The sequence below is a fragment of the Amphibalanus amphitrite genome, unplaced genomic scaffold, assembly GCF_019059575.1.
Source record: "Amphibalanus amphitrite isolate SeventyFive unplaced genomic scaffold, NRLGWU_Aamphi_draft 000410F_arrow, whole genome shotgun sequence".
Lineage (NCBI taxonomy): Eukaryota > Metazoa > Arthropoda > Thecostraca > Balanomorpha > Balanidae > Amphibalanus > Amphibalanus amphitrite.
The window spans coordinates 325,897-352,500 of NW_024881904.1; the positions used below are offsets into that span (position 1 = coordinate 325,897).

Genomic DNA, 26,604 nt, shown 5'->3' on the forward strand with positions numbered 1-26,604 from the left:
GCCTCCGCTCAGCCGGATGGCGCTGCCCCGCCGGCCTCCCCATCAGTCACCAGGGCGGTGGAACGGGGTGAGTGAGTGACCCTACTCAAAGGGAGTGTCATTGTAGTCATTAAAGGCATACAGTGGCTGTATTTTTTTCCACGGCCATATTTCCACAAGCAGAGCGGTTTGCTGACTGGGAAACGAGAGGGGTGGGGCCGTTTTTCTCTGAACTATGCTTTTGCTATATGTTTATGACGAACTTATAACCATGTTTAAAGGCTGTCCCAAATATTATAAAAAAAGACTCTTGACAAGCTCTTATAGTTTTAATACTTCTTGGTCGGGATACCCTGACATGCGCTTTTTCGCGGTTTTGACCCCACCCAAAAGCTAAATATGCGACCGCTCGTGCAAGAAATGCACACCGGCAGACTGGCAACCGCCTGCAACACTCAGTTTGAGGCGGCTTAAAGGCACGATGTTTAATGATTATTAAGCACATTTAACTAAGTTTTTCAATGCATAACCATCTTTTTTTGTGCGCCAGGCGACTCTCTGCTGGATGGCGCCACCCCGCCGGCCTCCGCTCAGCCGGATAGCGCCGTCTCGCCGGCCTCCGCTCAGCCGGATGGCGCCGTCTCGCCGGCCTCCGCTCAGCCGGATGGCGCCGTCTCGCCGGCCTCCGCTCAGCCGGATGGCGCCGTCTCGCCAGCCTCCGCTCAGCCGGATGGCGCCGTCTCGCCGGCCTCCGCTCAGCCGAATGGCACCGTCTCGCCGGCCTCCGCTCAGGCGGATGGCGCCGTCTCGCCGGCCTCCGCTCAGCCGGATGGCGCCGTCTCGCCGGCCTCCGCTCAGCCGGATGGCGCCGTCTCGCCGGCCTCCGCTCAGCCGGATGGCACCGTCTCGCCGGCCTCCGCTCAGGCGGATGGCGCCGTCTCGCCGGCCTCCGCTCAGCCGGATGGCGCCGTCTCGCCGGCCTCCGCTCAGCCGGATGGCGCTGCCCCGCCGGCCTCCCCATCAGTCACCAGGGCGGTGGAACGGGGTGAGTGAGTGACCCTACTCAAAGGGAGTGTCATTGTAGTCATTAAAGGCATACAGTGGCTGTATTTTTTTCCACGGCCATATTTCCACAAGCAGAGCGGTTTGCTGACTGGGAAACGAGAGGGGTGGGGCCGTTTTTCTCTGAACTATGCTTTTGCTATATGTTTATGACGAACTTATAACCATGTTTAAAGGCTGTCCCAAATATTTAAAAAAAAGACTCTTGACAAGCTCTTATAGTTTTAATACTTCTTGGTCGGGATACCCTGACATGCGCTTTTTCGCGGTTTTGACCCCACCCAAAAGCTAAATATGCGACCGCTCGTGCAAGAAATGCACACCGGCAGACTAGCAACCGCCTGCAACACTCAGTTTGAGGCGGCTTAACCCGCGCCCTGCTGGGGGGGGGGTGTTTGAACACCCCCCCTTGTGGTTTTTCGCGAATATCTCAAAAACGGCGGCGCGGAGCGCCGCCGTTTTTGGTACACCTTATCATACATCAATTCTACACATGTTGTTAAAATTTCAGACCAAGGTCATTCAAGGTCAGGTCACCAGGTCACTCGAAGTGACCTCACCTCATAAAAAGTTTAATGTCTGTCATAGCTACACCGAGTGACCGATCGCTTTGAAACTTTCAGCGATTGCTAAGAGCAATAGCATGTACAAAATGTATATCTCAGAATTTTGATATCGATGACCTAAGGTCAGGTCAATTTTGCGACCTCCCCATTATAAGTCAATGGGAGAAAATTGAAATGCGCCTCTTTTGGACGAAAGACATTATAAACACTCCCAAACACTGAATTACAAGTGGTTTAGACACACTGAACATGAAAATGGTGTCCGTGACCCCCTGTTTATGCCCTGAGGTCATCTTAGGTCACGAATGGTATCGAACAGTTTTTCGTAAATAACTTTTGATAGAGCCATGTTAGAGCGATGAAAACGCCTTAGATGTGTTCAGCTCGACGATACGGATCGACTGATATGCAACATGACCCCTTCCGGTCAGGTCATGACCTTGACCTGAGGTCAAATTTTCAAGTTGACCTTTCAAGGTCAAGTTATAGTTCATTCGATGCGTCTTGACGAGAGGAACACGATGCCGGTAAAAGTAAGCTCGTACAAGGCTTGGGTCAAAAGTTATTGCAGAAAAACTGTTTCCGAAAAAATCGGCTATTTTTGCAGTTTTTGCCCCCTGCAGGCAAAACCGTTGACGTTAGGTCAAATCTGAGAGAATTACTCAGAAAGGGCACTAATAGGGCTATCGAATGCGCTTTTCCGCGGCGCTGTAGCTCTATTGGTTCCCGAGTTATGCGTTGGCTTCTTGGAAATTGTCTACATTCGACCTGGAAATCGGCGAAATTTTGCCTTCAATGACCTCTGGTGACCTGACCTTTGACCTGACCAAAAAATTGACCGAAGTAATTTCCTCATTATTTTTGACGCTCTTTCGAACGCCGCCTTCCGCGTATCGCTACGTGGCCCAGGAGCCGAGTTAGAAGGGGGGGTGTTCAAACACCCCCCCCCCCCCCAGCAGGGCGTGGAAATCCAGGACCCCCAGCCGGGCGCGGGTTAAAGGCACGATGTTTAATGATTATTAAGCACATTTAACTAAGTTTTTCAATGCATAACCATCTTTTTTTTGTGCGCCAGGCGACTCTCTGCTGGATGGCGCCACCCCGCCGGCCTCCGCTCAGCCGGATAGCGCCGTCTCGCCGGCCTCCGCTCAGCCGGATGGCGCCGTCTCGCCGGCCTCCGCTCAGCCGGATGGCGCCGTCTCGCCGGCCTCCGCTCAGCCGGATGGCGCCGTCTCGCCGGCCTCCGCTCAGCCGGATGGCGCCGTCTCGCCGGCCTCCGCTCAGCCGGATGGCGCCGTCTCGCCGGCCTCCGCTCAGCCGGATGGCACCGTCTCGCCGGCCTCCGCTCAGGCGGATGGCGCCGTCTCGCCGGCCTCCGCTCAGCCGGATGGCGCCGTCTCGCCGGCCTCCGCTCAGCCGGATGGCGCCGTCTCGCCGGCCTCCGCTCAGGCGGATGGCGCCGTCTCGCCGGCCTCCGCTCAGACGGATTGCGCTGCTCCGCCGGCCTCCGCTCAGCCTGGTTCCTCCCGATCGGTCGCCAGGCCCATGGATCAAGGTAAGAATGCCTATCCATAATTCCAAAACTTTCAAGCATATGAAAATTCCAAAAAGTGTGCCTTTTCATAACGGAGGCCTTGGGATCAGTCACACCGGGAATGAAAAGCATTTGACTATAACTCGCCTCATTTGGGTTCGATAGACAAATTAAGATGTCAACTCGGACGTGTGCGCAGTACGACTGTCTGTTTCACCAATGCGTCACCCTTGTACATCATTTCTGACAATTTTCGCTCCTAGAATATGGATTTGGTTACCATATCTGAGAACTTAAGACATGTTTTTATATGCACATCCGCCAATTTTTTTTTCTTAAAAAATCGAAAAGATTTTTTTCCAAATAATTCAGGCTAAATTGGAAGATGTCCCACCTGTGCACTGGGTAAAACTGGCTTTTTGACTCTTAACGACTTGTATTCTGCAGGGAACTATGGTCTAGACTGCGCGAACCGTTCTATTTTTAGAATTAGAATTTAGAATTTTAGAATTGGAAAGATCTAGAGACTAGAGTAAAGAAATAATAGCGGCCTAAAATAATTGGCTCAAAGCTCGGCTTGCCTCTATGATCGGGGCTCAGTTCTGGGCTTGCTCGAGCTTTGCAAGGGCTTGGGACTACTCGGGTTTGTCGACCTCGAATCGGCTCAGGGATCGCTCGAGGTTGGCTGGGCTCGGGCTCGACTGGGACTCGGCTCGGCTTGGCTTGTCCTGGTAAGTGGTACGACCTCGGCTCGTTAGGTCTCGGTTTCGACCCGGCGCCAGGCCAAGGCCTCGTCTAACATGTTAACTGGGGGGGCCAAACCCCCGCAGTCATTGACCTGGCCCCCCCAGTCAGGGCAAAAAGTCACTACTGGGGGGGCCGGCAATAGCCAAAAGGCAAACGAATTTTTATTTCGAGGCGTCAGTGAACATAAAAACAAATGCGTAAACGAAACGATGATACCCCATTACCTAGGGCTGTTATGTGTTTATTTTGTTTACCTGAACAATTTGTTTTCGCTCAGCAATGCGTTACATTGCGTCTTTTCAGGCGCCCAACTCCGTGTCCCGGATATTCTTTTTTTCATAAATTTAGTCCGAACATTTTTGAATGGAAGGATTCACAAGTACAGAGCCCCCGCTAAGCAGAGCTTTGCGTTGGCCCTGCCCTCTACCCTCCGATCGCGCATTTCGTGATCTATGGCAGAATTTAGAGCCCAAAATTTAACGTATGCACATAGCCGCACACGGCCGGTCCCCTCACTGACTTCGAATGACTACGGCCTGCCACCAACCGTAACCATGTTCTCGCCAGGAGGCTCGTAAAGATCGAGCGATGTCGCGCTTCGAACCCGGACTGTTATAACTGGGACGTGTGCCCTCACCACGCGGAGTCCAAGGCTCTACCGGCGAAAATTTCTCCTTTAGGTATCAATCTGAATTGTTTCTGTCCTCGGGGCGTCAATCTCTTGTTTTTGCCTATCGTCGTCCTCGCTATGCGGCGTCCAACTTCTGGCTGGACGGTCACCGGTGTGCGGCTAGAGTAGCTCCTAATCGTAATGAAGCAGGCTCCTATTCTGGGTGGTCGTACGTAGGCGCAGATGCCAGATTGGTGGTCTGTCTGTGGGGACGGGAACTCTGACAGCTGGATTATCTAAAGAAGTTGGCATGGAGTCCTGGAGGGCAAATGCCAGCCACTTAGGGTCCCAACGGGCCTCAAAGCACTACTACACGGGGTAATCTTCATTTTTGTTTAGTTTATAGCCTCTGACGACCACCCAGGGGGGTTGTGTTGAAGATCCACGGCGATTACGGAGAATCCACCTGAGAAGCCATCAGTCTCCAAGTTGATACACAGGCATTACACTGGTCTGAGGGGGCCCTAGTGGGAAAATACGGTCTCCAGAAGTTGGCATTAGCCCTCAGAGATCGGCATCGAGCGCTCAGAGGGGCCCATCAGAAACCGATGTGGTTCGCAAAAAGATATATGTGCGTGTGGGCCCTCGACATAAGGCACGGCATGCAAATTCCTTAGACAAGGCACTGCCACTCAATCACACGCTCAGCAACGAGAACTGTGATTATTATTGTCTGTTGGGGCAATGCGAGGAGGCTATAAACTAATAGGTATACAAGCATGGGTCGGATGGCCTACTTTTTTTAGTTTTCAAAAACAAAAACAAAAAAAAAATATTTATGGTGTCAGGGCTGTGATGAAAAATGAGTGGTCTAAATCCGGTGAGAAAACAGGATTTGGGGGTACCCTAGGTTTGGCTCCTTCAGTCTCTGGCCCCCCAGTGAAAATTCCTTAGACGAGGCCCTGCGCCAGGCCGTCATGGACCTGATAGAACTTGTGACTAGAGCCTGTGCGGGGGTCCGCGTCTGCCACCGCCCGGAACGGTCGGTGACGCCAAATTTCAATGCGCAACACACCAGAGTGTGGCACACTGGGGCTAGGATGAAAAAGCAGCCGAATTAAGTCATTTCAGTAAGCTTCTTACCGCTATTTCAGATCACGCAGTGCCAGTGAACCGATCCTCTGCGGTCTCATCCCCGTCTTGTCTTGTGCACGGATTTATCTGTGCACATTTAATTTGTATTTAATGTCAACACGGTGCACGGATTTATCTGTGCACCTAATTATATCTGATTCAAGCATGACCTTTCCCCAATATTGAACAAAACAAGTGTCGAAAAATATACTGTATTGCTAGAAAATGTGATTTTTCTACCACTGGTCTTTGTCAAACATATATAATCAAGATAACTACTTTATTATTTATGTTCAACAAAGGCCAGTGGCCGACATATCACATATTTTCTAGCAATAAAGTACATTTTTCAACACTTTAATATCGAGGAAAGGTCATGCTCGTATATTTTCAAATAACTATCACAATGTTTCTCGAGCAAGAATTAAACTCCATCAATAAAATTCATTATTGCTTACCTCTACCTTTCTCTTCTTTGGCCGGTAGCCTACACATCCTTTCTGAAAAACAAGAACATATTATGTAACTTTACATATTAGGTACAAGGGATATACTCGAATCGTATATCCCTTGCCCTGCCTGGGATGGACTAAGTCGACACTGACCCTGTCTTTTTAAGTCATTTAATTACACTAAGCAGTTTTACGGCCACCCCGAGCTGTATGGCAACGCTTCGGGAGCTGTGGCCAGCATGCGTCAACGCCGGAATTGGGACTGTCTTTGGAATTCTCGCCACAGCTCTTCAACAACTATGACAAAATGTAAAAACAATTTTTATGTTGTTACACGAGTCAGTTAGGAAGCCGCATATAATTTTTTTTTTAATTAAAATCCGTTTGTAACTTTTTTGAGTTATTGACTGAAAAGAAACAAGTAAATCTTTCTGCTCCACCCTGGATATCTTTCCATAAGCGGTATACTTCTGGGTCCTCTGACTTTTGGACATCAAACAAAAGAAAGCCTCCAATGCTGGTCCAAGGCAAGGCATTAGCGCTGCCGGCCTCTAGTAGTGAAATGTCCATGGGAACCAATGCAGTCCTTTTACAGAGGAAATGAATGACGATTTCCCCTATGAGTACATGAAATTCCATGCTATATTATTTCAATAATCATTTTTACATGTTTTACAGCCATCTCCAGTTTCGTTTGAACCTTACTTACGCTTTAAACCAAATAGGCACGGAGGCAGCGATGTGAAAAACGGGCCCGTCCCGCACCGAAACATGAATATTCCCATGTCTTCAAAACGGGCCCGTCAACGGCGACGGGCCCATTTCGACGGGTGACTGGTTCAATGGCAACCGGGCTCTAATTGGAGCTTTCTGACAATTGCCCAAGTGTCCCCTATAGGTGTGCTCAGTGACGTGCTTACATGTATGTGTGCTAACCTTATCACGCGTGGCATGTTGACAGGCACGGACGCGCCGCGCGCCGCCGCCGCCCTGTGCCCTAAGTGGCCTGGTTTCAGTACTTCAGAGCTGCCGACCCGTGACGCGAGCGTGGACGAAGATGTTCGTACACCTCCACTGGGATGTCACCGAACCAGAACCAGTACGTGAATAAGAATTACAAATCTTACGTTTATTCCACTTTTTCAACATAGTGGCGGGTAGCGAGTGTTATGTTGTTCCACGTAATATGGAATATGATGTATGAAGATTTTTGCCTTATGCTTGGAATGAAAATGCAAATTATTTGAATATAATGTTTGTTTAAATGTAATATTTTGTTTCGCAGGGCTCAGCAGGCCGTCAGCTGAGGTCCACCCGGCGAGCCGCCCATCAGATCATGATTTTGGATTGGACGATACAGTGTGAGTGAAATAAATGCTTTGGCTGTGTGTAACCCCAGCCAATGCCGGGTTAAGTCCAAAGCAAGCAGTATTTTCTCTGTTTTTATATGAAGTCATTGACCGGACTGAATTTCATTTGCCCTGTGAGTCTTATCCTGATTTTTTTTTTGACGATTTTTGAGCAAGATGATTCTGGTTTGCAGGTCTGTGGACGAATCGATGATGGATGAGTTCGTCAGTTCTAGGCCTCAGCGTGCGACATTGGTGAGTAAAGTTGTACTGATTGATGAGACACGAGTTTGTTAGCGTACAATCGGTCTAATAATTAATTATCAGTGTGTGCACCGGCCACCACATATCGCTATGGTTAGATTCGGTTGCCGGCTGAATCCGCACGGAAGCCGCCCGCGATTTTCGAAATTTTAGTTTTTTACCCCAAAATTTTCAAAAAACATTTTTGGAAAAACCTACAAAAAACAAAGTTTTTGAATTTTAAAAAACCGGAATATATGGTATTAAGACTAGTAATTGCTATGCCCATGTCAAATTTTGAAGCAATCCGTCTGTTTTTGGCCACAGAAATGCCAAAAAAAACGCCAAAAGTACACATGACAAAATTTTTTATTGCAAATTTTGGAAGTTCTAGACTATCTACAAAAATAAAAATACCACCATTGGATTTGTCATCAAAAACTGAATCAGTTAGACACCAATTTTGTTTGAAAAGATCAACTTCAAAATTTGACCTAGTTTGACCTGATTTGACCTGACCTTGACCTGAACTTCATCCAAATGTCATCCAAATCATTTAGTGAGTATCACCATTGCATTCTATGGGCAAAATGACCCATAACACATGTGTTGCATATATCCCGTACTTCTTGATGACCTTTGGTGACCTGACCTGATCTTGACCTTGAACTTTGCATGGCACCTTAAGTAAAGCACATCGTCTCCCTACCTTAAGGATGTGTTCTGGGTGAACGCCGTCAATCGCCTCTTCGCTAACTGGGCTCAGACGCCAATGCTGTGAAATCTTCTAATTTTGACCTTTGACCTGACCTTGACCTGTCTTGTGACCTACTTAAGCGAAATTGTTGGTGCTCTTAAGATCGGTCTCTTTGAGACATTTCGTTTGCCGCTTTCCCCGTCTCTCTACGACCCTCCGTTCGGAAGTTAGGCAGGGGGCAGAATCTGCCCCCGCCCCCCAGCGGGGCGCGTTCGGCCGAATACCCCAGCGGGGCGCGGGTAAAGTATTTGTTAAGATAACTTTAAGTGTCATCACCAACTGGTCTGGAGCCTAAGATATTTAGTTTTACGTGTAAAGTGACGGAGCTTTTCCTTTGAAAGGCACACATTCAAAATTGGGATATGCGAACGCCATTGTGCTAAAGTTTTGCGCCATGACACTGTCTTTTTTTAATAATCTTCTTGTTCTTTCTCAAATGTCTGAAATATCCACTTTTGCCATGCCCGTAAGTGCTCAGCCCGTTAATCACCCGCCAAACGACGGTCTTTAAATTTATATGCAAGGAAATCTTCACTAGGTTTTAGATACCTCTCTACCGTATTTTCTTTAATGCGGCCAATCTGAAGCGAGTTGCTCTTGCGCCATGCATGTAAAAACATACATAAATGGCTTAGTTCGCTTGACATCCGTGAGGCGGCGCTAGTAGTCCAACAGAGCAATTGTCCGCTTACAGAGCGTAGTTTAGCGAAAGTAGCTTGTCGCTATCTACTATGGAAACGCTAGCATTCGTGCACAAATTAAAAAACTGCCATAGAAACGCTAGCATTGGTGCACAAATTTGAAAAACGACGCTTTTCCCGAAATTTGTCCTTTGAGTCGTCACAAGCAGGTCAAGTGAAAAGTTTTGCCCCACCTCGAGATCTCACCAAGAGCAATGTGCTGGTTTTGTTGCGAAGCGCTACGGCGCTTCGTTTGTAGACGACGGGGAGGGACGGTTGTACCAACGTCCAGGGGCGTAACCTTCTATCGTTTTGTTGGGGCATGCACCCACAGTGCTGAAGTATGCCCCACAATGTTGTAAATGCTCCCACAGTTTTTTCACACATTAAGTGCCCCGTCAGGAAAAATAGTATGCTTCATGTTTTGGATGGGTGTTAGACTCTAAATTCTGCCGTTTGCACGGGCTTTCCCGATCGGGCGGTAGAGACGAGGACCTGCGCAACAAGCGCCTCTTAGCGTGGGTTCTGGCCTCGGAAATCCACCCATTCAAAACATTCGAACTAAATTTTGGAAATAGTTACGGACCGGCACCGTCCCATGACTCATGTAACCTGGGCCCAATCTCACCAAGTGCGGTAAACTCAATTTGGGGTAAAATACCAAACTACCCCACTCCGTAACTACAAAAATACTACCCCGAAATTAGTTAAACTAGCTTGGTGAGGTTGGACACTTGGCCCAATCTCACCAAGCTAGTTTAACTAATTTCGGGGTAGTATTTTTGTAGTTACGGAGTGGGGTAGTTTGGTATTTTACCCCAAATTGAGTTTACCGCACTTGGTGAGATTGGGCCCTGTAAAATTAACAATTTGCTTTAAAAACACGAGCTATTTTCAAGGCACTTTTGTACTTTGCTCAAAACAAAATTAATCAGAAGTTAAACACATTACTTTCGCCACATCCACATGCTGTGACCTGGGGACTCGTCCAGCAACAAGCTATGCTTAGCTGGAACAGTTCCCCGGGTGACGGCATAAACTTCGAATTACATCAGACCAGCCCGTCCTCTAATAACTGTACTCTTCGTTTATGGGAAAATTGCTTATATTTTAATAAGAAAGCATCATGTGGCATGCTGCCGGACTTAAATCATTGCATTTATTCCACATAGGCTGTATATTGAATCCCAGTTGACGCTGGCAGCGAATTGCATTTTCTGAGACAAGAGCAGCATCGCTTAGGTCGGTCGTTCCACTTCACTGAACTGACTGAACGTGGGCATACTCCTTCGCCAAGTCGGTGTACGTCGGAGGCCTGTCCCTAATTACAAAAACAAACTTCAACCCTCACATTTATATGAGGGAGGGAGATCCTTCAGAGCCTCCCTCGCTTTTTCACATATAACTTGCGTAAAAAGAAGCAGGTTGCGACGAAACTTTGGTACCTTCGAGATTATCAATATTATACCTTCGCTGAAGATGCCATGAGTCTGATCCAAATGACCTTTGATGTGATCTTTCCTTGAGCACAATAACCTTTGTCTGAATCAATTGCGAAACGTCAAAGTCAAATGCCTCTTGCCGTATACAGACGGCCGTTGTCGAAATCGAATGCCCCTGTCGAAATCCAATGCATTAGATCGAAAATGAACCGGTGCTATTTAAAGTTGATGAAATACGTCGAAATGTGTGCGTTATGTCTAAATGGAGGTAACCCTGCCGATATCGAATGCAAAGTGCCGAAATTAACCCTCGCCCGTATTCGTGTTTTTCCAGCGTCTAACGCATAGGGGGGGGGGGCATTGCCGTTCGGCCCCTGATGGAGCTAGAGCTTCGCGGAAAAAACGAGCGTGTTGCCCGCAACGAGAGGAAGCCGATGATACCCAATTTTAAGGTCCTAGGTCATTGGTTGACCTTCCAGGTCAGGTCAATGGCCCAAAAGTCGGGAAAACCGGGACCTGTTAGAACTTTGTAAATTGAGCTCGTCGTGAGGTTTTTCGGGGTGCTGATCACGAATTTCATGTTAGTTTTGATCACAGATGATTTCTTCATGCATTTAGGCCAGGTCGGGTCAGGTCAGGTCAAGTCAACCAATAGGCGTCCTGCTGGCTATCCATAGTGTCAACCACTACTGACAGCTTCGTAACATGTTACGAAGGCACAAAAACTACTTCGTAAATGTTCAAATGGGTGGTAAATTCGAAATCAGCTCCAAAAACCACCCTAGAAACATGTAAAACTCGAAAAAGTGAACCGAGGTCACCAAAGGTCAATGACCTGACCCGAACTTCACGTGACCTTGACACCCACCCTAATGCATGGGTCCAACATCATTTCACATGTTTGAACGTTTAAAACCACAAAAAGACTGCAGACGAGCGGATAATGCGAGCCGACATACGCCGAATCGCGATTCCGGCCAAACATGGTCTCGAGAAATAGGTCACAGGTCAAAGGTCATTTGGGTCAGGATCATGAAAATTTCAGGGTATGTGTAAAATTGATTAACTCGAGGGTACTGAAAGTTTCGTCGCGATCGGCCGCTTTTTGCGCGAGTTATTCGCGAAAAACCGAGGGGGTCCGTTCGACCCCCCCCCCCTCCTATAAGTGCGAGGGTTAAGTGACCAGATGCCGATTGGTGGTGCAAAAAGGTGTATTCGTTTCCTTCAACATATGAGGATCGCTAGCAATGTCAGCAAAGGCACTTCTCAAATATAATTGGTTTCTCGTGTAACTTTGTACGCAGCATTTTCAGCAGTTGATCACCAATTCAGTCATTTTTTGTCGCAGCTGCGACAGGTCATGTTGGTGTTCAATATTGAAAGCATGCAATATAATGTTTTTCTTACATTATTTTGAAGAAAAAATATTTAATTCTTTTCAAATACATTAAAACTCCTTTTAGTCCCCCCTTCACCCTTACTAAGTAAGGGTGGGGACACCCTTACTTTTCTCGTATTTCGACTAGAATTTAACGGATAAAAACGTGGGTGCTGCTCTACAAGCGGAAGCTAACGCTACCCAATTTGAATATTTCAGATCGTTTGGTTATTCTTGAGGTCAGGTGAAACACTTGCACCGATATTTTTGTCCAAACATGATTGCAATGTTCGTGTTTACAGTTGAATGCGCCCAGGAATATCTTTGCCTAACAGGGTTTGGTGAGAAAATAAATCCCGAAACAAACCTTTCCCAGCAGCTAAGTACCATCTTCGATCTTTCACAGGTGAGGAGTACGACATTCGGAGGAGGTGGACCGGAGCTGAGTTCGGATGAAGAAGGCTCTGCGTGCGACGATCCTGCCGATTCACCGTACTCTCCATCAGAGTCGTCAGGATCAGAGTCATTGCTGGCTGAGACCTCTCCCATGCGCGGATCAGATTCCCTTTCGGTTCTGTCGGATGTCGTTCCACCGTCAACCAGCTCGAACCTGAATGCAGCGCACTATCCTGGTCTTGAACCTTCAGTCGCATCATCCAGCAACACTACGCGAAGGCGGTGGGATAGACGTAATATATGTCCCTACTGCGACGTGCCGCAAGCCAAATTCGCCCGGCACCTACAAACGCGTCACAAAAAGGAACTCAAGGTGCAAGAGATACTCTCAAAGGAGAAAGGCTCCAGTGAACGCAGAGCGGCATTCAAAGCACTGAAACAAGAGGGTAACTATTCGCACAACGTGGCCGTACGATGCGGCAGGAAAAAAGGACACATCATCCCTTGTAACAGGACCACACGCGGGAAGCGTCGGTCTGCGCATGACTTTCTCCCTTGCGATCTCTGCAAAGGTTTTTACAATCGGAAAACCCTATGGCGCCACAAGCGCGCTTGTGCTGCGACGCGCGGCGTAGATGTTTCAGTGAGAAACATCCAAGCCAGTGCATTGGATCAGTTGCCTTCTCCACCCGGAGAGTCCCATCGCTTGACGAAGGTCTTCAACACGATGAGGACGGATGAGGTAACGTTGTTGTGCCGGTCCGATCCGACGATACGAGCGTTCGGTGAGAAGCTGCTGATGCGGCTGGGTCAGGAACTCCACCAGCAGAGACACATAAGTCAGAAGATGCGCGAACTTGGGAGACTTCTTATTGTCCTGAAGAAAACCCAGGATGTCCCTCTCCGGGACTTCTTTTGCCCGGCGCAGTTCGGGGTGATCACGGAGGCTGTACGCGAAGTTTGCTGCTACGGCGACCGCAGTGTGGCAAAACCGTCTCTTGCCCTGAAGCTGGGTCATTCCGTGAAAAAATGTGCAGAGATCACTCTGGCAACGGCGCTGGAAAGGGGAGACAACCCGGAGTCGTTGGAACAGTTCATACGACTGCATCACTTGGAGTGGACGGACAGGGTGTCCAGACCCGCCCTGTGGACCCTGAAAGATGGGGCGTGGAACAAGCCGTGTCTGATCCCCATAGCGGAAGACATAAAAAAACTACAAAACTGCCTCGTAACTGAAATGGACGCCGCGCAGAAGAACTTGAAAGAAAACGGGAGCGAGGCAACGTACAAAGGACTAGCTGAGGTACTTCTGGCGAGAGTCATCCTCTTCAACAGGAGGCGGCAGGGCGAAGCGGGGCGGATGACCATCGATGATTGGGAGCACAGTATGAGCTCTGTGGAAAACGTCCCACCAGGTCTGGCGGACTGCCTGAGTCCACTAGAACGGCATCTCGGATCTAGCCTCAAGAGGGTCATGGTTCGGGGTAAGCGTCGTAGGGGTGTCCCGATCCTACTGACGAGAGAAATGGTGGAGGCTCTAGAACTTCTGCTCTCGAAGCGTCAAGAGCTGGGAGTAACTGGGCCTTACGTTTTTGCCAGTGGCCCCAGCATGCGCCCACTGAGAGGCTGCGACAGCCTCAGAAAATACGTGCAGGCTTGTGGCGCCCAGTGCCCCAAGACACTGACTTCCGGAGCTCTCCGCAAGCACGTCGCCACAATGGCACAGCTGCTCAACCTGCGAGAAAATGAAATCGACCAACTCGCTGCCTTTATGGGGCATGACATACGCGTGCACCGAGAATACTACAGACTACCTGACGCTACCACGCAGGTAGCAAAGCTCAGCAAGATGCTTCTACTGATGGAGAGTGGAAAACTGCAACGTATGCAGGGCAAAAACCTGGACGAACTAGATGTGGCGCTTTCAGACGAGGGCAACGATGGCGCTTCGACCGACTCAGTGGAAAGCGGTGATTCTGACGTCACAGATCGCAATAGCGATTCCGAAGAGCTCGAAGGACTTCCTGGGCCTTCAAGGAACAGACAGGCGTCTGGCGACGGGCGAACACCAGCTGACGTGCCGCCTGGGCCTTCAAGAAAGAGACAGACGTTCGGCGACGGGCGGGCACCGCCTGACCTGCCGCCAGTCTCAACCAGGCGTGGGACGGCGCGGAAGAGGAGAATGTGGAGCGCGCTGGAGAAGGCGGCTGTAAAGAGGAGCTGCGCGAAATACATCCTACATCTTAAGGTGCCGGGCCAGGCTGAATGCTTAAAAGCGATCAGTGAGGAGCCGCACCTCAAGGAAAGGACGTGGCGGGATGTAAAGTATCACGTCTACAACTTGATCGTGGCCAGCAAAAGGAAAGCGTCCACATAAACACGTCGCGCAGTTCGCGTAAACGTCGCAGTTACGTTCACATGTTTCTGTTTTTTTTGGGGGGGGAGTAAGTTATCGTGCGCCCAGTTTCGCGCTGATGTGGCATTGAAGCGTCGTGCCAATAAGGCTCCAGTTTGTTATGCGTTAACTGTTTATGGTGACGTCATTGGTTTCACAGACAGTTCTCATAAACGTCGCACAGACAGTTCGCGTAAACGCCGCAGTTACGTTCACATGTCTCTGTTTTTTTTTGGGGGGGGGGTAAGTTATCGTGCGCCCAGTTTCGCGCTGATGTGGCATTGAAGCGTTGTGCCAATAAAGCTCCAGTTTGTTATGCGTTAACTGTTTATGGTGACGTCATTGGTTTCACAGGCAGTTCTCATCATCGAAACACCGAGTTGAACCGAATTACTAGAGTGAAACGTTAGTGTGCGTTGCCGCTAGATGTAGCCGAACGCCTGCAGTGGGGAACGCCTGCCGAACGCCTGACGAAGCCGCCGTCGTCCGCTTCGTCTGCATCGACTGCGCTGATTCAAAATCGGTCATCACAGTCGTGTATTAAGAGATCCATCAGCAGATCATTGCAGCTCACAGCACTAATCACACAACCACGGTACCAGGTCGGCGGAAACGGCCACCGTATATTTGTATGCATGTATCACAACTGCATGTCAATCCACACTTAATCGTGGCTATTACTGCCCCAAGTCATTTGATAAGTAGTAAAAGCATGCATAGCAAATCACTGCAGTCAAACAATTCGGTGACTGCAGGCACGCGCACTTACCGCTCGCGCATGGTACTCCGGCACACGTCCTACAGGCACCCTGGCATACGTCCCACACTCACGGACAGGCTCATACGCCTGTTGTCAATATGGTCCTAATAGCGCGAGCGAAGGGGCCGCGAGATAGCTCAGTGACACCCGCCGGCAGCGAGTTACATTATACAGGTCTGGTGCACAGCACACAAAGCGGTGCCTCCCGACCTCTGTCCTCGGCAGCCGGAGGAGGTCGCCTTGTCGGGTGTTCCTCTGGCGGATGTCACGACACCGCACGATTTTGGTTTTTGACCAGATCCTGGGGGGTTCTGGGTCATGACCCCCCAAAATAAAGCATTTCTCCCCCTCCCAAGGCATATCATATGTGTGTCAATTACGTATATCAGCTCCTCTACCAGCCAGTCTCTCCCGCTCAACAAAATTTTATCACATCGCTTCGTTACTCAGCGTAACCTAATCGGACAAAGCAAACTTTCGTAAATCAGTTGCCCCCCCCCCCCCAAAGTCTAAATCCGCCCCCGGTCTGACTCGCCTTGCCGCAGCACCCTTAGCATCACATCCATTATCTGAGCCCGCATAATCTGTTGGGGCGTTATCCAGCGCAACTGCCCACGAATATCGGAAACGATCAAATTTACGCCTGCCAAAAATCACCCTTCGCCCAAGGTAACTATTTTGGAGCCTGTTGAAATTTTGTTGCGAGCCACTGTCGTATGCGGTGAGACAGTACTTTATTCTCGAAAGTGCAAGTGCTGTCACCAATACCTTGATAGCGCATTCGGGGAGGTAATGGCGACAGTGAGATGGCGCCGACAAGCACGCCAGTGCACTGTCAGCTCAGCTCGTACACGATTCCCAGGTCGGGGCACTGTCGAAGAAGACGCCCAGGTTTCTCACCTCCCCTTGCGGTTTCAAAGCTACGTTGCATCGAGTCGCTCGCATATCCGGAAGTGAGCATACATTTTGCAGCTGCCAAAAGACGGCAAATCGCGTTTTGTTTACGTTCGCCTTAATGGCATGCGAGTTTAACCAAGTGATTGTAGCGAACGTTCCATGCGGGTACATCCGCAGGGTGGCCGGAAATTGATCGTACGTCATCTATACGCTCGTATCTTGCCCACGTTATTGCGTGAACTAAGCTCGGCACCACAGCACCACACTCCTCCGATCACCGGTCAGAACTGTATTCCCACTCGATCAGCTGACCCGACTCAACCCACACCGCACAGCTGAGCGCCCCCGGCTATAGGTCAAGCGAGCGCAAGCCCGCTCTCAGGGACGACGGATAGGGCGGCCAGTGGCGCACCCAGGCACGCCAGCCAAGAGGCTGTGTGACAATCTACCACATTCCTCCCCCCTAGTTAACAACTATTTTCTCGGTCTCAGGTTATAGCGCGGTACCTGCGGCGCTGACACAGGCTCGCGACACTCAACACTCTCGCCTCGCGACAATTGGACGTCACACTTCAATCGTGAGTTGAGCTCACCCCGTCCCTCCAACCCACGAGCCGGCCGCCCCACTGGGGAGGGAGACGTAGGCCTCTCCCGTTCCGGACATTCCGCTGGCGGTGGCGGAAGCGGCGTGGGAGTCGGCGGTGAAGGCGTCGGCGTTGAGGGCGTCGGCGGTGAAGGCGTCGCCTGCGACGTTGGAGTTGTCGGCAGCGACGTCGGCGGCGTTTGAGGAGGCCGCGGCGCCGCCGTCCAGTCCGTCGGCTGTCGGACGGCCTGGTTCCCGGCGACCGCTCTCGGGACCACCTGGTCCAGATGGCGCTGGAGGACTCGTCCGTCGTCCAGCCGGACCGTGAGCTTGAGTCCCGAGATGTTGATGCAGTGTCCGGGTAGCCAGCGTGTTGTCCTGCCGACGCCGGCCAGTCCCGACACCTGTGAAACGAGGACAGACATTCCTGGTAGTATGGTGCGCCGCTGTGCCTGTCTATCATACCGCTCCTTCATTTTCCACTGCGAGCTGACAACACGATCCTGCAGACTGGGAAGCATACAGTCGAGACGAGTTCTCATGCGCCGCCCGGTCATTAGCTCTGCTGGCGTCACTCCGGTAGTGCTGTGGGGAGATGAACGGTAGGTGAACAGCACCCTTGCCAGCTTGGTGTGCAACGTTCCATTCCCCTGTTTCCTCAGACCCTGCTTTACCGTCTGCACTGCCCGCTCAGCCAGACCGTTGCTTTTTGGAGACAACGGCGCAGTGCGCAGGTGTGTGATACCATTCTGAGTACAGAATGACTGGAACGCTGGTGCCACGAAACACTGAGCATTGTCTGATACCAAGAACTTGGGAATTCCCCAGTATGCAAACGTTTTCCGCAGCTCCTCCATAGTAACCTCGGTTGTTGCCCTAGTTGTTACATGTACGTCAATCCACTTGGTATGTGCATCCACTACAATGAGCAGCATTTTCCCCTCCACTGGGCCACAGTACTCAATGTGCACCCGCTCATATGGCCGGGACGGGAGGGACCACGGACTCAGTGGCGTGACGGGCGCTTGGTGGCGGTATTGTTGACAGGTCACACACGCCTTAACCATCTGGGTTATGTCAAAATCTAGGTTTGGCCACCACACGTACATTCTGGCAAACCCCTTGGTATGGCTCTCTCCCATATGACCGTCGTGCAACATCTGTAGCACCCTCTCCCGCAACTTGACTGGAATGACGACTCGAGCTCCCCACAAGAGACATCCGTTCTGGATGTTCTGCCCACCAGGTGGCGCAAATATATGTCAAATTTGGCGCCATCTGGCGGCCAGACCAAAAACGTCAAGACCTTCAATTTCCTATGTGTTGTAGATACATTCAAGGACTATCGAATGCTGGTATCCGGGTTTCTGTATCTTTCTTAGTTTAGGCAGGAGAGACCGTTAAATTGACCTCTGCATTGACTCGTATGCCTAAAGACCACTTACGGGGTGTATAGCCAAACAATGGTCTCTTTTGAAGCTTCTAGACTCAAAACGACTGAATTGATCTTCACGTTTCTAGTGTCAGTCGATGCAGAATTGACGTGGCTACAACATGTTAGAACCGCATTTTCGTCGAATTTCTACAACTGCCCACCAGGTGGCGCAAATATATGTCAAATTTGGCGCCATCTGGCGGCCAGACCATAAACGTCAAGACCCTGAATTTCCTATATGTGATAGATACATTCAAGGACTATCGAATGGCGGTAATCGGATTTCTGTATCTTTCTTAGTATAGGCAGGAGAGACCGTTAAGTTGACCTCTGAATTGACTCCCATGCCTAAAGAACACTTAAGGGGTGCATAGACAAACATAGGTCTCTTTAGAAGCTTCTACATTCAATACGACTACACCGATCTTCAAGTTTCTAGTGTCAGTCGGTGCAGAATGGATGTGGCTACAAAATACTAGAACCGCATTTTCGTCGAGCTTCTACAACTGCCCACCAGGTGGCGCAAATATATGTCAAATTTAGTGTCATCTGGCGGCCAGACCAAAAACGTCAAGACCTTGAATTTCCTATGTGTTGTAGATACATTCAAGGACTATCGAATGGTGGTAACCGAGTTTCCGTATCTTTCTTAGTTTAGGCAGGAGAGACCGTTAAGTTGACCTCTGAATTGACTCGTATGCCTAAAGACCACTTACGGGGTGTATAGCCAAACATTGGCCTCTTTAGAAGCTTCTAGACTCAAAACGACCGAATTGATCTTCAAGTTTCTAGTGTCATTCGATGCAGGATTGATGTGGCTACAACATGTTAGAACCGCATTTTCGTCGAACTTCTACAACTGCCCACCAGGGGGCGCAAATGTATGTCAAATTTGGTGTCATCTGGCGGCCAGACCAAAAACGTCAAGACCTTGAATTTCCTATGTTTTGTAGATACATTCAAGGACTATCGAATGGTGGTAACCGGGTTTCTGTATCTTTCTTAGTTTAGGCAGGAGAGACCGTTAAGTTGACCTCTGCATTGACTCGTATGCCTAAAGACCACTTACGGGGTGTATAAACAAACATTGGCCTCTTTAGAAGCTTCTAGACTCAAAACGACTGAATTGATCTTCAAGTTTCTAGTGTCATTCGATGCAGGATTGATGTGGCTACAACATGTTAGAACCGCATTTTCGTCGAACTTCTACAACTGCCCACCAGGTGGCGCAAATACATGTCAAATTTGGCGCCATCTGGCGGCCAGACTAAAAACGTCAAGACCTTGAATTTCCTACGTGTTGTAGATACATTTAAGGACTATCGAATGCTGGTATCCGGGTTTCTGTATCTTTCTTAGTTTAGGCAGGAGAGACCGTTAAGTTGACCTCTGCATTGACTCGTATGCCTAAAGACTACTTACGGGGTGTATAGCCAAACATTGGCCTCTTTAGAAGCTTCTAGACTCAAAACGACTGAATTGATCTTCAAGTTTCTAGTGTCAGTCGATGCAGAATTGACGTGGCTACAACATGTTAGAACCGCATTTTCGTCTAGCTTCTAGAACTTTCCACCAGGTGGCGCAAATATATGTCAATTTTGGCGTCATCTGGCGGCCAGACCAAAAACGTCAAGACCTTGAATTTCCTATGTGTTGTAGATACATTCAAGGACTATCGAATGGTGGTAACCGGGTTTCTGTATCTTTCTTAGTTTAGGCAGGAGAGACCGTTAAGTTGACCTCTGCATTGACTCGTATGCCTAAAGACCACTTACGGGGTGTATAGCCAAACATTGGCCTCTTTAGAAGCTTCTAGCCTCAAAACGACTGAATTGATCTTCAAATTTCTAGTGTCAGTCGATGCATAATTGACGTGGCTACAACATGTTAGAACCGCATTTTCTTCAAGCTTCTAGAACTGCCCACCAGGTGGCGCAAATATATGTCAAGCTTGGTGCCATCTGGCGGCCAGACTAAAACGTCAAGACCTTGAATTTCCTCTAAGTTGTAGATACATTCAAGGACTATCGAATGGCGGTAACAGGGTTTCTGTATCTTTCTTAGTTTAGGCAGGAGAGACCGTTAAGTTGACCTCTGTATTGACTCGTATGCCTAAAGACCACTAAAGGGGTGTATAGACAAACATTGGTCTCTTAAGAAGCTTCTAGACTCAAAACGACTGAACCGATCTTCAAGTTTCTAGTGTCAGTCGATGCAGAATTGATGTGGCTACATTATGTTAGAACTGCATTTTCGTCGAACTTCTACAACTGCCCACCAGGTGGCGCAAATATATGCAAACTTTGGCGCCATCTGGCGGCCAGACCAAAAACAAAAAGACCTTGAATTTCCTATATAATGTAGATACATTCAAGGACTATTGAATGGCGGTAATCGGGTTTCTGTATCTTTCTTAGTTTAGGCAGAAGAGACCGTTAAGTTGACCTCTGTATTGACTCGTATGCCTAAAGACCACTTAAGGGGTGTATAGCCAAACATTGGTCTCTTTAAAAGCTTTTAGACTCAAAACGACTGAATTGATCTTCAAGTTTCTAGTGTCATTCCATGCAGGATTGATGTGGCTACAACATGTTAGAACCGCATTTTCGTCGAACTTCTACAACTGCCCACCAGGTGGCGCAAATATATGTCAAATTTGGCGCCATCTGGCGGCCAGACTAAAAACGTCAAGACCTTGAATTTCCTATATGTTATAGATACATTCAAAGACTATCGAATGGCGGTAATCGGATTTCTGTATCTTTCTTAGTTTAGGCAGGAGAGACCGTTAAGTTGACCTCTGAATTGACTCGCATGCCTAAAGAACACTTAAGGGGTGCATAGACAAACATAGGTCTCTTTAGAAGCTTCTACATTCAATACGACTACACCGATCTTCAAGTTTCTAGTGTCAGTCGATGCAGAATGGATTTGGCTACAACATACTAGAACCGCATTTTCGTCGAGTTTCTACAACTGCCCACCAGGTGGCGCAAATATATGTCAAATTTGGTGTCATCTGGCGGCCAGACCAAAAACGTCAAGACCTTGAATTTCCTATGTGTTGTAGATACATTCAAGGACTATCGAATGGTGGTAACCGGGTTTCTGTATCTTTCTTAGTTTAGGCAGGAGAGACCGTTAAGTTGACCTCTGCATTGACTCGTATGCCTAAAGACCACTTACGGGGTGTATAGCCAAACATTGGCCTCTTTAGAAGCTTCTAGACTCAAAACGACTGAATTGATCTTCAAGTTTCTAGTGTCATTCGATGCAGGATTGATGTGGCTACAATATGTTAGAACCGCATTTTCGTCGAACTTCTACAACTGCCCACCAGGTGGCGCAAATAAATGTCAAATTTGGCGCCATCTGGCGGCCAGACTAAAAACGTCAAGACCTTGAATTTCCTATATGTTATAGATACATTCAAAGACTATCGAATGGCGGACATCAGATTTCTGTATCTTTCTTAGTTTAGGCAGGAGAGACCGTTAAGTTGACCTCTGAATTGACTCGCATGCCTAAAGACCACTTAAGGGGTGCATAGACAAACATAGGTCTCTTTAGAAGCTTCTACATTCAATACGACTACACTGATCTTCAAGTTTCTAGTGTTAGTCGATGCAGAATGGATGTGGCTACAACATATTAGAACCGCATTTTCGTCGAGCTTCTACAACTGCCCACCAGGTGGCGCAAATATATGTCAACTTTCGCGTCATCTGGCGGCCAGACCAAAAACGAAAAGACCTTGAATTTCCTATATGATGTAGATACATTCAAGGGCTATTGAATGGCGGTAATCGGGTTTCTGTATCTTTCTTAGTTTAGGCAGGAGAGACCGTTAAATTGACCTCTGCATTGACTCGTATGCCTAAAGACCACTTACGGGGTGTAGAGCCAAACATAAGTCGCTTTAGAAGCTTCTAGACTCAAAACGACTGAATTGATCTTCAAGTTTCTAGTGTCAGTCGATGCAGAATTGACGTGGCTACAATATGTTAGAACTGCATTTTCGTCGAATTTCTACAACTGCCCACCAGGTTGCGCAAATATATGTCAAATTTGGCGCCATCTGGCGGCCAGACCATAAACGTCAAGACCCTGAATTTCCTATATGTTATAGATACATTCAAGGACTATCGAATGGCGGTAATCGGATTTCTGTATCTTTCTTAGTTTAGGCAGGAGAGACCGTTAAGTTTACCTCTGAATTGACTCCCATGCCTAAAGAACACTTAAGGGGTGCATAGACAAACATAGGTCTCTTTAGAAGCTTCTACATTCAATACGACTACACCGATCTTCAAGTTTCTAGTGTCAGTCGATGCAGAATGGATGTGGCTACAACATACTAGAACCGCATTTTCGTCGAGCTTCTACAACTGCCCACCAGGTGGCGCAAATATATGTCAATTTTGGTGTCATCTGGCGGCCAGACCAAAAACGTCAAGACCTTGAATTTCCTATGTGTTGTAGATACATTCAAGGACTATCGAATGGTGGTAACAGGGTTTCTGTATCTTTCTTAGTTTAGGCAGGAGAGACCGTTAAGTTGACCTCTGCATTGACTCGTATGCCTAAAGACCACTTACGGGGTGTATAGCCAAACATTGGCCTCTTTAGAAGCTTCTAGACTCAGAACGACTGAATTGATCTTCAAGTTTCTAGTGTCATTCGATGCAGGATTGATGTTGCTACAACATGTTAGAACCGCATTTTCGTCGAACTTCTTCAACTGCCCACCAGGTGGCGCAAATATGTCAAATTTGGCGCCATCTGGCGGCCAGACTAAAAACGTCAAGACCTTGAATTTCCTATATGTTATAGATACTTTCAAAGACTATCGAATGTCGGTAATCGGATTTCTTTATCTTTCTTAGTTTAGGCAGGAGAGACCGTTAAGTTGACCTCTGAATTGACTCGCATGCCTAAAGACCACTTAAGGGGTGCATAGACAAACAAAGGTCTCTTTAGAAGCTTCTACATTCAATACAACTACACCGATCTTCAAGTTTCTAGTGTCAGTCGATGCAGAATGGATGTGGCTACAACATATCAGAACCGCATTTTCGTCGAGCTTCTACAACTGCCCACCAGGTGGCGCAAATATATGTCAATTTTGGCGTCATCTGGCGGCCAGACCAAAAACGTCAAGACCTTGAATTTCCTATGGTTGTAGATACGTTCAAGGACTATCGAATAGTGGTAACCGGGTTTCTGTACCTTTCTTAGTTTAGGCAGGAGAGACCGTTAAGTTGACCTCTGCATTGACTCGTATGCCTAAAGACCACTTACGGGGTGTATAGCCAAACATTGGCCTCTTTAGAAGCTTCTAGACTCAAAACGACTGAATTGATCTTCATGTTTCTAGTGTCAGTCGATGCAGAATTGACGTAACTACAACATGTTAGAACCGCGTTTTCGTCGAGCTTCTAGAACTGCCCACTAGGTGGCGCAAATATATGTCAAGCTTGGTGCCACCTGGCGGCCAGACCAAAAACGTCAAGACCTTGAATTTCCTCTAAGTTGTAGATACATTCAAGGACTATCGAATGGCGGTAACAGGGTTTCTGTATCTTTCTTAGTTTAGGCAGGAGAGACCGTTAAGTTGACCTCTGTATTGACTCGTATGCCTAAAGACCACTAAAGGGGTGTATAGACAAACATTGGTCTCTTAAGAAGCTTCTAGACTCAAAACGACTTAACCGATCTTCAAGTTTCTAGTGTCAGTCGATGCAGAATTGATGTGGCTACAACATGTCAGACCTACATTTTCGTCGAACTTCTACAACTGCCCACCAGGTGGCGCAAATATATGTCGACTTTTGCGCCATCTGGCGGCCAGACCAAAAACGTCAAGACCTTAAATTTCCTATATGTTGTAGATACATTCAAGGACTATTGAATGGCGGTAATCGGGTTTCTGTATCTTTCTTAGTTTAGGCAGGAGAGACCGTTAAAGTGACCTCTGTATTGACTCGTATGCCTAAAGACCATGCTTAAGGGGTGTATAGCCAAACATTTATCTCTTTAGAAGCTTCTAGACTCAAAACGACTGAATTGATCTTCAAGTTTCTAGTGTCAGTCGATGCAGAATTGATGTGGCTACAACATGTTAGAACTGCAATTTCGCCGAACTTCTACAACTGCCCACCAGGTGGCGCAAATATATGTCGAATTTGCCGCCATCTGGCGGCCAGACCAAAAACGTCAAGACCTTGAATTTCCTATGTGTTGTAGATACATTCAAGGACTATCGAATGGTGGTAACCGGGTTTCTGTATCTTTCTTAGTTTAGGCAAGAGACCGTTAAGTTGACCTCTGCATTGACTCGTATGCCTAAAGACCACTTGCGGGGTGTATATCCAAACATTGGTCTCTTTAGAAGCTTCTAGACTCAAAACGACTGAATTGATCTTCAAGTTTCTAGTGTCAGTCGATGCAGAATTGCCGTGGCTACAACATGTTAGAACTGCATTTTCGTCGAACTTCTACAACTGCCCATTAGATGGCGCAAATATATGTCAAATTTGGCGCCATCTGGCGGCCAGACCAAAAACGTCAAGACCTTGAATTTCCTATATGTTATAGATACATTCAAGGACTATCGAATGGCGGTAACCGGATTTCTGTAGCTTTCTTAGTTTAGGCAGGAGAGACCGTTAAGTTGACCTCTGAATTGACTCGCATGCCTAAAGACCACTTAAGGGGTGCATAGACAAACATAGGTCTCTTTAGAAGCTTCTACATTCAATACGACTACACCGATCTTCAAGTTTCTAGTTTCAGTCGATGCAGAATGGATATGGCTACAACATATTAGAACCGCATTTTCGTCGAGCTTCTACAACTGCCCACCAGGTGGCGCAAATATATGTCAACTTTGGCGTCATCTGGCGGCCAGACCAAAAACGTCAAGACCTTGAATTTCCTCTGTGTTGTAGATACATTCAAGGACTATCGAATGGTGGTAACCGGGTTACTGTATCTTTCTTAGTTTAGGCAGGAGAGACCGTTAAGTTGACCTCTGCATTGACTCGTATGCCTAAAGACCACTTACCAAACATTGGCCTCTTTAGAAGCTTCTAGACTCAAAACGACTATGTGCACGCATGCGTATATCTGGAAAAGTCTTTGATGTCGGTCAAAAGTAGCACTGTTTTCGTGTTCAGGAGGTCAAGGAGCATCATTCCTGTGATTTTGAGCGAAATCGAAGGGGTCCGCCCAACGTGCCATATGCAATATATGCAATGTGAATGTGCACGCATGCGTATATCTGGAAAAGTCTTTGATGTCGGTCAAAAGGAGCACTATTTTCGTGTTCAGGAGGTCAATGAGCATCATTCCTGTGACTATGAACGAAATCGGAGGGGTCCGGCAAGTTCACTTTAGGACGGGAAATCTGAATATCACTTGTATTTGCCTCTTGGCTTTGCTCAATAGGTTTATCGACTGTTTTTCGCCCTTTGGTCTAACAATGCCTCTGGTGCTTAAGTATATTGTTATTGCAGTATGTATAGCTAATGTCCTTCATAAATACGAAGCTATCACGTGTAAAACGACTCCAAAAAGTGAGAAAAATTGCATGACCTTGAACGACCTTGAACTTTAGAGACTTCTCCTGAGAAAACTATGCGACCGCGTTTGATGCAAATTAGTTTTTTGTAAGGAACTACTGAGTCTTAATCATTTCTGAAATTTTCTTGAAATTTGATGAGGTCCGATTTTTCCGGGAAGTTTACTAACCAGAATATTGTACTAGTAAAACAAACGTGAATAACTTGGAAAATGCTAAATGTCGGTAAATAAAAAGATGATTTTTGCACTTAGGAGCTCATGGTCTATCTGCTGTGCAATTTTCAGCCAAATCGAAGGGGTCCGCGAATGTGCACGCGAATCTGAATGTGAATATGATGCAACTATATGCACGTGGGGAATCAAAACTTCGAAACTCGGGAACCAAAAGAGCTAGAGCGCCGCGGAAAAGCGCATTCGATAGCCCTTTTAACGCTCTTTCCTTTCAGATTTGACCTAGAACCAACGGTTTAGCCTCCACAGGGCAAAAACTCGAAAAATAACCGTTTTTGCGAAAAAAAAGTGTTTTTCTGTAATAACTTTTGACTCAAGAAAGGCACGACATTTATTTTGCCAGCATCATGTTCCTCTCATCGAGATGCGTTGAATGAACTATAAGTTGAT

At 47.7% G+C, this 26,604-nt stretch overlaps 1 protein-coding gene across 1 annotated transcript; it reads left to right on the forward strand.

Moving 5' to 3' along the window:
* Nucleotides 1-918: 918 nt before the first annotated feature.
* LOC122390816 lies at nt 919-15,044 on the forward strand. The gene is made up of 5 exons (XM_043384148.1): nt 919-1,024; nt 7,046-7,183; nt 7,370-7,445; nt 7,628-7,688; nt 12,340-15,044. The coding sequence occupies exons 4-5, from the start codon at nt 7,644-7,646 to the stop codon at nt 14,704-14,706; spliced, it is 2,412 nt and encodes an 803-aa protein (XP_043240083.1). The 5' UTR covers nt 919-1,024; nt 7,046-7,183; nt 7,370-7,445; nt 7,628-7,643; the 3' UTR covers nt 14,707-15,044.
* The last annotated feature ends 11,560 nt before the right edge of the window (nt 15,045-26,604 follow it).

Coding starts and splice junctions, on each gene's coding strand:
- LOC122390816 (XM_043384148.1), top strand. CDS start 7,644: ATGATGGATGAGTTCGTCAGTTCTAGGCCTCAGCGTGCGACATTG. Junction 7,689..12,339: donor GGCCTCAGCGTGCGACATTG/GTGAGTAAAGTT, acceptor GATCTTTCACAG/GTGAGGAGTACGACATTCGG.